The sequence below is a fragment of the Pteropus vampyrus genome, unplaced genomic scaffold (assembly GCF_000151845.1).
Source record: "Pteropus vampyrus isolate Shadow unplaced genomic scaffold, Pvam_2.0 Scaffold75, whole genome shotgun sequence".
In the NCBI taxonomy this organism is placed as follows: Eukaryota; Metazoa; Chordata; class Mammalia; order Chiroptera; family Pteropodidae; genus Pteropus; species Pteropus vampyrus.
Window position 1 is genome coordinate 3,343,968 of NW_011888856.1, and position 13,813 is coordinate 3,357,780.

At 32.3% G+C, this 13,813-nt stretch overlaps 1 protein-coding gene across 7 annotated transcripts in view; it reads left to right on the top strand.

Annotated features, from left to right (window-relative positions):
* The window catches only part of SEPT7 (septin 7), a 71,587-nt gene that overhangs the window by 21,121 nt on the left and 36,653 nt on the right, over positions 1–13,813 (top strand). For 4 of the 7 annotated variants that reach the window (XM_011362482.2, XM_011362481.2, XM_011362486.2 and 1 more), the window contains one exon: positions 191–293. In XM_011362482.2, the coding sequence (XP_011360784.1) occupies positions 191–293 (103 nt within the window). The remainder of the gene's footprint in view (positions 1–190; positions 294–13,813) is intronic. The other 3 variants (XM_011362484.2, XM_011362483.2, XM_011362487.2) reach the window with 1 other exon arrangement.

Genomic DNA, 13,813 nt, shown 5'->3' on the forward strand with positions numbered 1-13,813 from the left:
AGCTCATGCTTAATTCAATTCGTCCATTGCTGCAGTTAACTACTACTTTTATTGATAACATTATAAACCGATTTGCCATCAATAGTCGTTTGTATAGTTTTCTAAAATAGGTTAATGAAGAGACGTCGAAATGTGTGGCAGAAGAGTTTTGCTGACGTATGGATAACTTGGCCCTTTTCGCTTTTCTCAGCAACAGAAGAACCTTGAAGGCTATGTGGGATTTGCAAATCTCCCAAATCAAGTTTACAGAAAATCAGTGAAGAGAGGGTTTGAATTCACACTTATGGTTGTAGGTAAGATATGATTTCTCACTAAAACTGAATTTTGATCTAAATTTTAAACTGTTAATTAACTGAATAAATTCAAGAAAACAATGGCCCAAATAACTGCAGGGATCATGCATTATATTATCTCTTATTATGAGACTACCTTTTAAATTTAGCTTAGTGGCATAATAGAATTTATATATTTTCTTGCCTCCTTTTTTAAGGTGACACAATTTTGGAAACGAGTAAAAGTTAAGAAGCCGTGGGGTTGTTGGTAGAGGAATAAAAACGAGAGAAGTTCTCTTTGGTAGTGCTACAAAAAGAAACAGCATCTGGTGGTTGGTTACTTATTTCTTCAGGTTAATTTTATTTGTGGCTTACTTACTATAGTAGAGTCATAGCACATGAACACTTAACTTAAACATATGTGCTCTCAATTTGAAAAAAAAAGGATGGGATAGAGGATCATAACCATGTAAGTGATTACTCTGGGAATTCATTCACCTAATATAAGCCGTGGAGTGAGTGAAATATGACTCTCCTTGTTCTTTAATTCAGTCTCATTTTTCTTAAGTGTTTTATCTTATGAACACCTTACCCTGCCTGTAGTACAATTTAAGAGATTGTCAAGGGTTATTTTGACTGTAAGTTGATAACATCATTATATATGAAGAAACATGTTACCATGTATAAGACTATAATCTTAAATGACAATCTTAAATGTCTGTGTGATAGTGTTACCTTATATAGGCTAACTTGAGAACCTAAATCCTAAGTATGATGAAACTTTATTGTATTTCTCTATATATTTTTTACGAAGATGAAACACAGGATAGTGGATTGACTATCCTTGACAAAGAAAACTGAGTTGATCCTAGGCCTTTATGTGCATCAATTTTTGCTAATACAGTCAACTCCTGGTATTGTTATTTTGGTGTTGAATTAGATTAATAAGTTAGCTATAAAATACTCCTTTATTGATGGGCAGAATATTTTATCAACTGACCAGAGTATTTTCGTTAATTAACTTTCCTGTCTCTGGTTGTGTAGGAGCATGATATACTTAGCCTGCAAATTGCTGCTGTGGATACTTTATGTATTTAACTCATAAAGTGTTTAACAACAACCTGTGCAGTGAGTATTGTTGTTATCCCCATTTTAGAGATGGAGAAACTGAGGCATGGAGAGATTAGGTTACTTGCCATGGTCACATTGCTAGCAGACAGTAGAACCAAACGCAGTCTGCTTCTCAATTAGTGTGGTGTGTTCTTAAGCACTATGCAGAGGTCCATATGGGGTACTAGATACAGTGCAGAGTTCAACGAGTACCTCGAATTTATACAATTTCAACTAGACATTCTGTTTTCTATAAAAAAAAAATGAAAGGGAAAAAGACAGAGAGATCTGAATGAATGAGAATTCGAGAACTTAAATAGTGTAAGCAGTTTTTTTCTGCTATCCCACTGGAATGAGTCTCTGGCTTAGGGTGGATGAAAAGTGGGAGAGGTAAACATTTTTAGTTTCCACGTACTTTTATAGTGTGAGCATCTCACCTCACCGAATGTTAGTCTAATGAAAAATATGTTGCCTTAATATAAACTAGTTATGTTTTATGTGCTCAAGGAAACAGGTATCTGTTTTCATGGAAGAAAAATAGGGTGTCAGTTTATATGTGATTATGCGTTAATGGATGATATAAGGTGTTTTCAACATTAATTTGCACTGCACATTGACTTTAGGATTTGACTCCTAAGATGTAACTTTAAAATATTTGAAAGTAAGACTGGAAAGGTGGGCTAGACTAGATTTTGAATCCTTGATTGTCCAGTATAGGAGATTGGAATTCTTGATTTAAAACTAAATAAAAATTTAGTTTAAAACCCAATGTCAGGCATATCTAATAATGAAGACGTTTAGGTCTCTAGTTCAGCAAAGTGTCAAACCTATTCTTGCTTGGAACTTGACAATCCTTTGTGTGCTCCTTAATTAGACTTGACTGTGTTCTAAGAATAAAATGTTACTTGTAAAATCCTGATTTTACCAGAATCCTTCAATGTGGTAGAACTCAGAAAGATTGTAGACTGCTTTATCTGACCCAAACTTATTTTGAAAAACAAGTGATATTAAATCTGTTATTTTGAATTCTTCGAAGATAAAATCCATAACTTAATCATTTCTGTGATCATTTGATCATTTCTTTAGCTTTACAAAATTTTGTAGTAGAGGTGTTTGTTTGTTTGTTTTAGATTTAGTGATTTGTCATGATGTATTTGACATATCAAATGTCTTTAGTAACTGGCATTTACATTTTCTTCAGTGGGAGGTAACTTAGAACATACTGCTTTAGTCATTTTGGAGATTCAGAGTTTATCTTAATATGTTTTTGTATATGATTTATTAGCAAAAGTTTGGGAGGTAGTCATCGATAGCATATATAGTAACTGACATATCCCTCCAACCCTCTCGTTGGTGTTTGAATTCATGTGATAGCATCCAGAGTTATTTGAAGAAATTGAAAGATAATTTTGGCTCACTTTGTATCTAGGCTTTTGGGTATTTACTGGTATTATATTTAATTCTGAATGTAAGATATGTTGGATATTTGAAATGCTTCCAGTAATATTTGAAAAATTTCTTGAACTCTGTATTTTTACTTTTAGTAAGAAAAGTAATTTAACCAATGATTGTGCAACATTGCAGATACAGAAAAAGCACTGAATTGTACATTTTAAAATAGTGAACTTTATGTTATATAAATTTTATCTTACATAAAAAGGAAATAATTTAACCAAAACAAAGAACATTTAGGGGGGAAAAATCACATAATTCCACATATCTACTATTTTAATTTTTATATCCCTTCTAGGTTTTAAATCTGTATATTTTACAAAGTGCTTTTGTAATAAAGTTAATGTTTCATTTTTCAAAATTAGGAAATGCAGGAAAACAAAAATGGCTTGTGTAGGTTGGATATAGTGCCATAAATAGTTACAAATAAATATGGTTGTAGATATATCTGCTTGCACATTTAATGATTTCCTTATAATAAAACTATATATTTGAATTGCTGTATTTTTTTCAGGCTTATGCATTGCCCCAAAATAGGTTGCACACCTTTCTGCACACTCACCAAGTATTGACAGCACCCTTTTCTCTGCACATTGCCAACACTTTGTCAATTTAATGCCTAAAAATTGGCATCTTATTTTCATCTGTATTTTATTATTGCTGTCAGCTTTTTTTCATGTTTATATATCTTTGGTATTATTTATTTTGTAAATGGTATATTCTAGTTTAATGATACATAGATACTCTTAAGGACATTATTATTTTGTTGTTAAGTATTGACATTTTTTTCCAGAATATTTTGTTTGTGTTTTGTATTAACTTGACTTTTATATTGTTCGTGCACTCTTTTGTCTGTTATGCCTTTTGTCCTTGATGTCCTTCTGCTTGATTCAAGGTTATTTGGGATTCCACTGTTTTAAGATATATAGGCTAAAGTTTTAATTTTTCATTTTGTAATCTTAAATCCATATGGATTTTTTTGATGTGAGATGTGATTTATTTTTAAATGATTACATAGACCTCCCAAAACCATTATTACAAGCTTGATTTTTAAAAATATATGTGCTTGGTTGGTTCACTTTCTCAACCTTTGGTTTAATTCATTCTGTAGTTCTTCCTATATAAATACTACATTATTACAGTTATACAGTAATTATGTCATTACTCGTGTAGGGAGATTATTGGGGTTTATGTTAATTTAGGAAGATAGGCAAACAAGAAAATAATATGTAAAATAATTACAGATTGTATTATTTTCTAGGAAGGAAGCAAATATTATAGGATCTGTGTAGTCAACCAGGGAAGACTTGCCTCTCTGAAAAGGCGACTTTTCCATAATAATACTAAAATACGTGAAATACTAAAAGAAAAAGAAAAATGCCTTGCCAGCAAGAGATAATTATCAATAACATATTGCTGTATTTATCCTCAGTATTTTGCTTTTGACAGCCGCATAATATTTCCAACTGCGGCTGTCTCAGGTTTTGGCCATTGCTTTCTCATTTAACATTTGAATGATGTGCTACGTTTGATCTCCTCATATTGCTGCAGCAAATTTTATGGAATGGAAATTTTGGCTAACATTTTAACTATAATATTTAATGGCTGCAGAGTATTCTGATCTGTGGCTAAATGTACCATAAGTTTTAAAATTTATTTTTCTACTAATAGATATTAAGTTTGTTTTCAACCCTACCATTGTTACAAATAACGTGGCAGTGAAGACCTTTAAAAACACAAGGTTTGCGACTATGCGTTGGGAATCAGAGGGCAGTGTCATTATTTGTTTATAGTTCCTGAAGTAGGATTACTGTAGCGAAGCATTCGAACATTGTGTGGTTCTTGCTACAAATTGGTGAGTTGTTTTATTAAAAGTTTGTGCTACTAAGTGTTAAACTTTTAATAAAGGGACAATATTTTTTTTTTTTTGCCTGAATTTGAAGAGAATTATGAAGAGTTATTCCATGGATGCTATAACTTTTAGATGCTTGAAGGAAGAATGTAAAGGTAGATGAAGACACTATTTGAGAATAGTAGAAGACAAAAGTATACAAGTTAACTGCACCATGAATGATTATGTGATAAATGGCATAAGAAAAGTATAAACAAAATGCTATTGGAGCTTAGAGAAATAAGAATTTATAGCTAAAAAGCATGTCACTGTCCTAAATCATACACTGTTAATTCATGGAAAACGGTACCTGATTTTTTTCAGTAATTAGTATATTAATATTTATTCACTTGGTTCTTTATTTGACTTAATTTCATTGTCTTAATCATGGAACATCGTAATTCAGAGAAGCACTTAACAATACAGTTTTATAGACTGGGAGTCTTGGTTTTTTAACAGAGGCAATGCCTGGATTGACATATAGGAGAAATGTAATCTAGGTAATATCCCAGTTTCATTTATAGACTTTAAAAAAATTCATTCAATGTGATTTGAAAAATATAAACAGTAGTCCTCTCACCCACAGATGGTACATTGTTTCAAAACCCCAGTGGATGTCTGAAACTGGATAGTACCAAACTATATATACTGTTTTCTTCTATACATACATACCTGTGATAAAGTCTAATTTATAAATTAGGCACAGTGAGAAATTGATAATAACTAATAATAAAATAGAACAGTTATAAAAATATACTGTAATAAAAGTTATATAATTGGAAACATGTGGCATTGGTTTTTAGTGATTCTTATGCTGAAATAATGTTTTAATTTGAAACCATTCTAAATGCAGCTTATAGGTAGAGAACACAACTTTTTTTCCCCTCAAACATTGAGATGTATGATCCTGCATTTCCCCCTAAATATTTGTGTTTCCCTTCCTCAAGGATATTCGCCTACATAACCATAATATACCATCAAAATTGAAAGTGAAAAACATGTATGTTTCTATACATACATATAGACACACACATATATATACACACAATTATATCTATATTACATTTTTATCTAGATGTATATATTGAAAACCATTAAGTTCACATTGATATCTCTAATTACAGTTAATCACCACAGGGGTCATTCTTTTTATCTTCTCTATAGCTGTCCTTTTGATGGTCAGAAACCATTATCTTAATATGTTTACTTATTTGATCAGTGCCCCATGCGTAACTAATCTACCATATCCCCACACTCCTTCCCTTTTCTCTGTACAGCGGCCTTGCTCACCCCTTTCAAGTGCTATGACACACATGCCAGGTCACTCTCACAAAGATGCCTTCCCCATCCTGTTTGGGTTCAGGTCTTCTAGCAGACCCCCTTGTAAGCCTTTATCTTGCAGGCTCTGACACCCTGCTCTGGACCACAGTGGCTCTCCTTCCAGCATGTTCACCTGCCTTTTTTTTAAGCTCCAGGTAATGATTTTTGGACTGGATTTTCAGGAAGGAAAAGTGGAGAGAAAGAACTGAAATAATTTTGAAAGTTATAACAACAAATATTTATCTGTATTATAGAATTAACTGACAAATGAATAGAAGAAATGTGGAGTTTTTTTAATGCTTAGGTACAAAAAAGGGGGGAGTAGAAAAATTAGTAAAATTGTAATTTTGGGCTGCCATAGAAAAAATGACTAATGGAGATAAAACTTTGGAAAAATTTAGCTTGGAAATGAAAGTTATTTGCAGGTATGTGTAGTGTTGTAGAGGTTACATTTACATATATTTTGATAAATTGAGTTTGGAGAACTTTAAATGGTCTCTAGATTTATTAACAATTGAGACAAAGGTTAATATTTAGAAGGAAGAACACTTTAGACTTTTGAGCCTTTGTTCTTGCACTGCCTAGAACCCTCAAATAAACAGATGATAAACACAAACTAATTGTTCATATTAAGTAATTGATTGTGAAGCATTGTGATTCATTCTTAACTTACGTTCCTATGGTAAAGATTATAAGTTGTTTATTATGTTACAGGTGGTAGTAATTACAGTAATAACATGATGATATTTCCATAGCATTCCTGCCAGGGGCCTGAGTATAGATTTTAATTGAATGATTAATAATTCAGATGACATACACTGATCAGCATTAAAGTGCTAGGAATTATGGACTAAGCTGACGATATAAAAATGGAAATGATCATTTCAGTCATCAAAGGAATTTCCAGGGAAATGCACACTACTAATTACAATTTAATTTAATAATTGTTTTAGTATTGTTCATTTAAGGTGTAAAGATCCAGGGGAGTTATTATTTGGGCTTATTGGGGTTAACATCTTATTTGCCTGATAGGATAGAGTCCTGAAACCAGTAACTATTGTGCTTAAATTTCAAATGCATATTTTGGCAGTTTTATAACTGAACTAGTTATACTTATGCTTATTATTTATGTTTTTATCATATCATGAAAATCAGCCTTCTGTATTTAAACTAACAAATCACTTTTATAGTACTAAGTACAGCAGCTGTTACACGAACAAGAATATTGTACCTAGCCTAGTTTTAAACTCTAATTTCTGACACAAATGAGTTTTCTGACCTTGGACAGATCACTTTGAATCTCAATTTCCTTATCACAACAAACATTTACCTAGTCTTTCTAAGTCAATGCACTGCACTGAAATTAAAAAAAAAAGAGCCACACCCCTGAGAACCTGAGGATGTGGGATGGTGGTGGAGTGGAGACGCTTGGACAGTAATGCCGTCTGCCGTGTTTAACTACCCTTACCTCACGGAGGGCTTGAAATAACTGTGTATATGAATGTGCCTTGTATATATACTGCATATATAATGTGTCTAGTAAATCTGTAAACTAAAAATGTTAATTATAAGCATAAAACAATATATTAGTGCATGTGTATGACTTAGTTGAAAAATCCAAATACCAGGGATCAAGAGCATACAAAGATCAGGGATGGGTGAGAATGATAAGGCAGCTAATATGTTAAATACTTGCTTAATCTCTACTTTGAACTCTTGCTTTGTTGAACTCCTTTGATTATAAACATTTAGGGCACACATATTGTGCTCTTACTTTGCTATTCAGTATAGGTTGCTGAGCAGAACTCTTTTGGTGAGAGTCAGATTTAGCTAATTCAAAAGATTGTCGAGAATTTATTCTTTTCGTCTCCCATTATAAACAAAGTTTAGCTGGGTGGCTTGCATTCTTGTTAACAAAATATAATTTTGCGTTTGACTATTCTGTGCATTTCAATAAATATAAAGTATTTTGCCCAAATTACTTATGCAATATCACTAATTAGTCTTAAGGTTGCACTTGGCTCTATAGTTGCTAAAATATTAGTGCTATCTCTTGCAAACCTTTTGAGTCTTATTTTCCCTTGAGCATTTCAGTTATATAAAGAATCTCAGGGCTTGTTTTTATTAAAGGTTGACAGTATAAGATTTTAATTTTGAGTTTCAAAATTAAATTTTTCATACAGGTTGTTTTTTGCTTTTGTTGAATTATGTTTCAGTAAAATGAGGTATAATGTCATTTAGCAGTTAATAGTAATATTTCTTGATTCAGGAGATCATTACAGATAATTTTGTTCTAAGGAAGAAACTTTATAAAATTTTAGCTGTCTAAAAGGACAAATAAGCGAAGAAATCAAATGAACTGCATTTTGGTTGTTCTAAGTCTGTGTTTCTCTGACCCGTTTAATCAAAATCATCTGGACTACTGTTGCAAGATGTTCATTCCAGGTATGTGAGGATTTGCATTCTGACAAGAATTGCCCTTTACTCCCTGTTTTAAAGTTTAAAGAGCACTGCCCAAAATGTTCTTTAATGTTTAGAGAAAGGAATCAAATTATATATGTCTTGGAAATATAGTTGTATTTTTTGATAACTCAGATGTTTTTGATATAACAAAGTTATTGAGATTTATGTAGTTTTAAAATGTTGCAAAATGGTTTTCCATTAGAAATGTAATAAAGGAGTAGATGGAATGTTTTAAAAAGAGGGAGAGCTCATCACCAATGTTAATTTTATTTTCTGTGTCTGTGATGCATAACTGTAACATACTGTATTCATTTTTAAAAACTTTTCACCTAATGCTATGGCAAACATTTTCTCATGTCAAATGGGGTTTTAAAAAATAACTTTCAGTGGTTGATTAATATTAGTTTTATAGGAATACCAGTATTTTTGGCCTCTATCGTGGTACCTGAAAGGCGCCCCCCCTCACTTCTTTACTATTAAAAATATTATTGCAGTCTTCTTCCTGCATTCTTGATTCTCAGAGTAGATGGCATGATAAAGGATGTGAACTGAAAATGTTATGCCAACTTAAACAATTACCACAAATGTGTAGATGTTCTTGTTTATCTCATCCTCGCCAATACTGAGTAGAAAAGTTTTGTTAAATGCCAAATAAAGCAAAATGACATGGTTAATTTAGTATTAGTGACAGGCTCCTCATTTTAATTTGCATGCCTTTGATCTGAAATTTTTTGGTCTAGCTTTTTATTAAGCATATTTACTACACCACTAACAACAGTTTCTTTATTGTGAATGTTAAAACTATGCATACGCATGGGTTTTTGTTTGTTTGTTTGTTTTTAAGAAATATTGGTGAGATAGATTCACACAATTACGAGTGTGATTCACACAACCCACCGCTGGTCCTTAACATTATATTGCATTTTGGTTTATGAGATTTATAGAACTTGAAAGAATCTGAGTCGCCTAGTTCAAATGATCAAAGTCAGCCTACTTCGGCCTTGAAGGAAACTCCTTTAGCATCGCTTTGTTGACCTGCTCAAGAATAACTCAATTCCTTGCTTCCTTCCTTCTTTCTAGATATCCAAGTAAACTCATTTCTTCATTATGCTCCTATTTCCTTTCCTGATAGCTCTTCTTTTACTGACCTCCAGTGTGGCCATTGGCCTTCAGCTGCCCTCTAAGTTTCATAGAGCTCTCCACTCTGATATTTCCACAGAATATTTACTTTGTCTGATTCTTATATTTTAAAACTAATCCTGTTTCCCTCAGATTAAAACTTACTTCCTTAGTGAATACTGTCCACAGCTAGAAAAAGTCTGATTTCCCCTGTCAAGATATGAAAAAGAACACTTGATTTTTAAGAGGGAATATTTATTGAATGATTAATTCGAATTTCAGGCAATAATGTGATGAATTTAGAGGAACGTGGTGGGGAGACCTCATAAATAGTATCTGTTGATTTCAGCTCTTTTTCAGTTTAGTAGAACTTATAGAAACTTGATTTACAACCTAGAAAAGGTTGCAAACCCTCGCCTAAGACAGTATATTTTAACCACAGAATTCTGGTAATTCATTTCTGGAATAATTAATCATGAGAAAAAATTTTCCAAGTAGACATTTGGATTTTTCTGGTAAAACGAGGATTAAAAAAATAAATAAAAAGGTAGTTATCTACTTGAACATGGCCCTCAAAAGAATACTTTTGTCTCTGCAGGCAATAGCAAGAAATATCATAAACATCCTTTTTAAGGCCTCCCAGCTTTTAATGTATAGCAAGTGAAAACTTTCTAACTTGGTAAATGAAATAATTATTGAGTGGCTGGTTGGATGTTTGCTACTAGCTACACAGCAGAATTATTACTTAGCTCTTAGTGCTGTAATTAGAATAAGTAAACCTCATTTAGTTAATTGCAGAGCCAGGTCATAGGAAACTTGTTTAGCTCGAATTTTAGGATTAGCATGTATATCAGTCTGTATGTTGAAAGATGCTCTTAATGGATTTTGAGGAGATGAAATATTTTTATAGCAAATCTCAGGCCACATATGTATGAAATACCTTAGAAATGATCAGTATCTAATGTAGTCTAGATTGTTCTTGTTAGAGTAAAGCTTCAACGATAAGCATATTAAAACGCAAAACAAAGAATAGTGCCTTCCCTGGATAACATTTTTATCTACTTCATGGGTGGTATCATCTCTTCATTTTACTAAATAAATCTACTTTTAAATTTCCTATTCATTACTTCACTCCTCACGATTTCACTTCTCTCCTTAATGTAAAACCGCTTTTATTAAAGGTCAGTAAAGGCCTTCTGTGGTCACTTTAATTCCTTTTTTTGTTATTACTGACCGCTTTTCTTTGTACTTTTTTCTCACTTTTTGTGATACTGCCTGTTTGTTTAGGATCCTTTCCACTGGCCATCTTTAAATATTGGTGTAATTATTATAATAAAAATTCATGTTATTTTCTTCAAAACCTCATGAACAGACATTTCATTAATGTTTTATTCTTAGGCTTGAAATGTAATATCCTTGAACAGTAATGGAATATAGCCTTCATGAGCTTGACTTCAAAGATAAAATGGACATGAGTAATTTTAACCTGCTCATAATGTTAAAGTACAGGTATAATGCTACAAATTCTAGTTACTCTTATTTTATAATCTTCACGAAGTATTTAACATCTTCTATTGTAAGTATTACGATATTTTGTTTAAAGGACAAAAATTTTAATCTATTTTCCCATAAAATTCAGTAAAATGAGAAATGATAATAACTTCATTGCAGAATGTATATAGTGCATTTCAAAATCAGATAAACGTAAAATAGTTATTAATTTGGATCACTTAACATCTTAAAATATTAGTTATAAAGAAATATAAAATATTACGCATTTATACATATAAAGAAATCATAAAATTTTGCATGTAGACATTCTCTTTATATTTTATTGAAAAATTTTGTTTTCTTAATCTGGGACGTATAATTCTGAATTTTGTTATTCTTTAACGTTTCCTAAATAATACAGATAAACTTGATTGAGGTTGTTCCATAAGTTCTGCGATTAAGTAGAATTCGAGTTGATGAGACTAATTATAGCTCTCTATTTTGCAACCCTTTCTAGGTTGTAAATCAAGTTTGCTATACACTACTTACTATACCTTCCCTTTAGTGAAGCCAATTAGCAGGAATCAACTGTAGTTCTAAGTCATCCCGAGAGTATTAGGACTTGGCTGCTATAATTTCTCTTTTTATGATTATAAGTTTTCTGAAATTCTGTTATGGAGGGCAAGTAAAAGAAAAAGTATTACTGGAGGAAATCCCTATTAGTAAAATAAATTTAGATGACCCTATTTGTGAATTATTGATTGTGATCTGTGCGTGATGAGAATATTTAAACACCTGAGAGCAAAATTGGCAACTTATCTAGTTTTTAAATTAGACTAGAAATTTACTTGTTAGAACTTTATTTCTCTGTAATTTTGCAATATGCTTTTTAGTTACATTGGTTATTCATAATGAAGAAAATACATGTTAGTTTTAGAAAGATCAGAAAATATAAAATATTGGTAGAGGGGAAAGAAAGCCTGGGTCCAAAACACAGCTCTGGGGTTCCCTTCTAGGTCACCAATGTGTGTCCTCCTTTCTTTAACAATGTGTAGGTATTGCGGCCTCCAGGCCTCATACCTAATCTTTTGTCCAGTGTTCGGTTCTCTCCTCTATCCCCGTTTAGGTTCTCATCCCTTACTTGGCCAGTCCACCTTTCCACTGCTTCTCTGGATCTCCCATCCTGTGTTCAACACATTGCCTTATACAGAATTTTTAACTGCTTCCTAGTACTTTCCTTCTACCCCCTTGCCCAGAGTGAAACTTGGTCCTTGGAGGACCATTTCTCCTATAGCTCGCAACTTTGTCAAGAGTGAGCTTTGTTTTCTCACCTCGTGAGCCAAGATGGGAGGGAGATGACCTTGGTTATATCCTTATTATTAAAACTTCCTGTTACACTGGGGCCCTGCAAATTAGAAAGAAATAGAAATCATCTTAGTTTAGACCTAAAAATTAAATGTCAAATTCTAAACCATAGGAAAAAGTAATTAAGGTCTCTCATCTTTGATTTGGCTCTTCTAATTGAGTTTGAGTCGGAAGGAAGAAGTGTTTTGTTTCTTAATTCCAAGATAGAATCTACAGTGAAACATATAATCTGATTTGGGGGAAATAAGAAATTGTACAGTAAATGCACACTTTGATTATAAGAGATGTTCTTTTTTAGAAATGTTGATGGGGAGAAATGGATATCTTAGAATTAAGGAAATTAAACAGTTGTTCTTAAAAATAAAGTTTTTATTTGCCCAGAATCATCTTAGAAATAACTTAGAAATGACTACAAGCATAATTGTGGAGATGCGAACTAGAGAAACACTTGTTATACACATGAACAATGTTGAATTGGATTGTGAAACCATCTTTTCCTTGGCCAAGTGATACACCCTGTATTTTCTGTAGTGTTTACTTTGATAGAGATCACTCAGTTAGTGTAGTCATGGTTCAAATTGTAAGTTAGGATAAGAGTCTATAAAATATAGAGAATAAGCTGGTAAAATAGGAAACTTATTTTTCTTCAGGTTAGCTACTTCTTTCCAACCTCACTATTAATTTACTCTGACATGTTTTTAACAGTTCATAACTGTTGGTGTCTTGAAATTTTTTGTCTTGATTTTAAGCAAGATAAGCTATGTCTTGTTGCTGTAACCAACCTTCAGGGATACCATGGAAGAGTGGATCTTAAAGCCTTGACCCGTAATTTCAGTGTGAGTTGTCTAGGAATAGATGGAAGTTTATTTAAATACCTCATGACATGTTAAAAATTGGCCATAGCTTAAGTTTTAGTTCAGAGCCCTCCACACACTTTGTCGTTAATATTATAGATTGTATCGTTAAACATTACATATGCATTAACGTAGATTTATAATTATTTTTAATTTATCTTAAATTTTATAGAAAATATGAAATGGAATTACAGTAATACTGGTTTTTACATGTTTCCATGTATTTTATTTACCTTTACCGGAGATCTTTATATCTCCACATGGCTTTGAATTACTGTCTAGGGTTGTTTCCTTTCAACCTGAAGGACTCTCTTCAGAATACAGAGCTGAAGTGATAATGTAGTGATAATGAATTCCCTCAGTTTTTTGTGTATCTGGGCACGTCTTAATTTCTACCTCAGTTTTTTAAGCACGGTTTTGCCAGATACAGAAATCTCATTTGACAGTTGTATCATCACACTGCCTCTGGCCTCCAA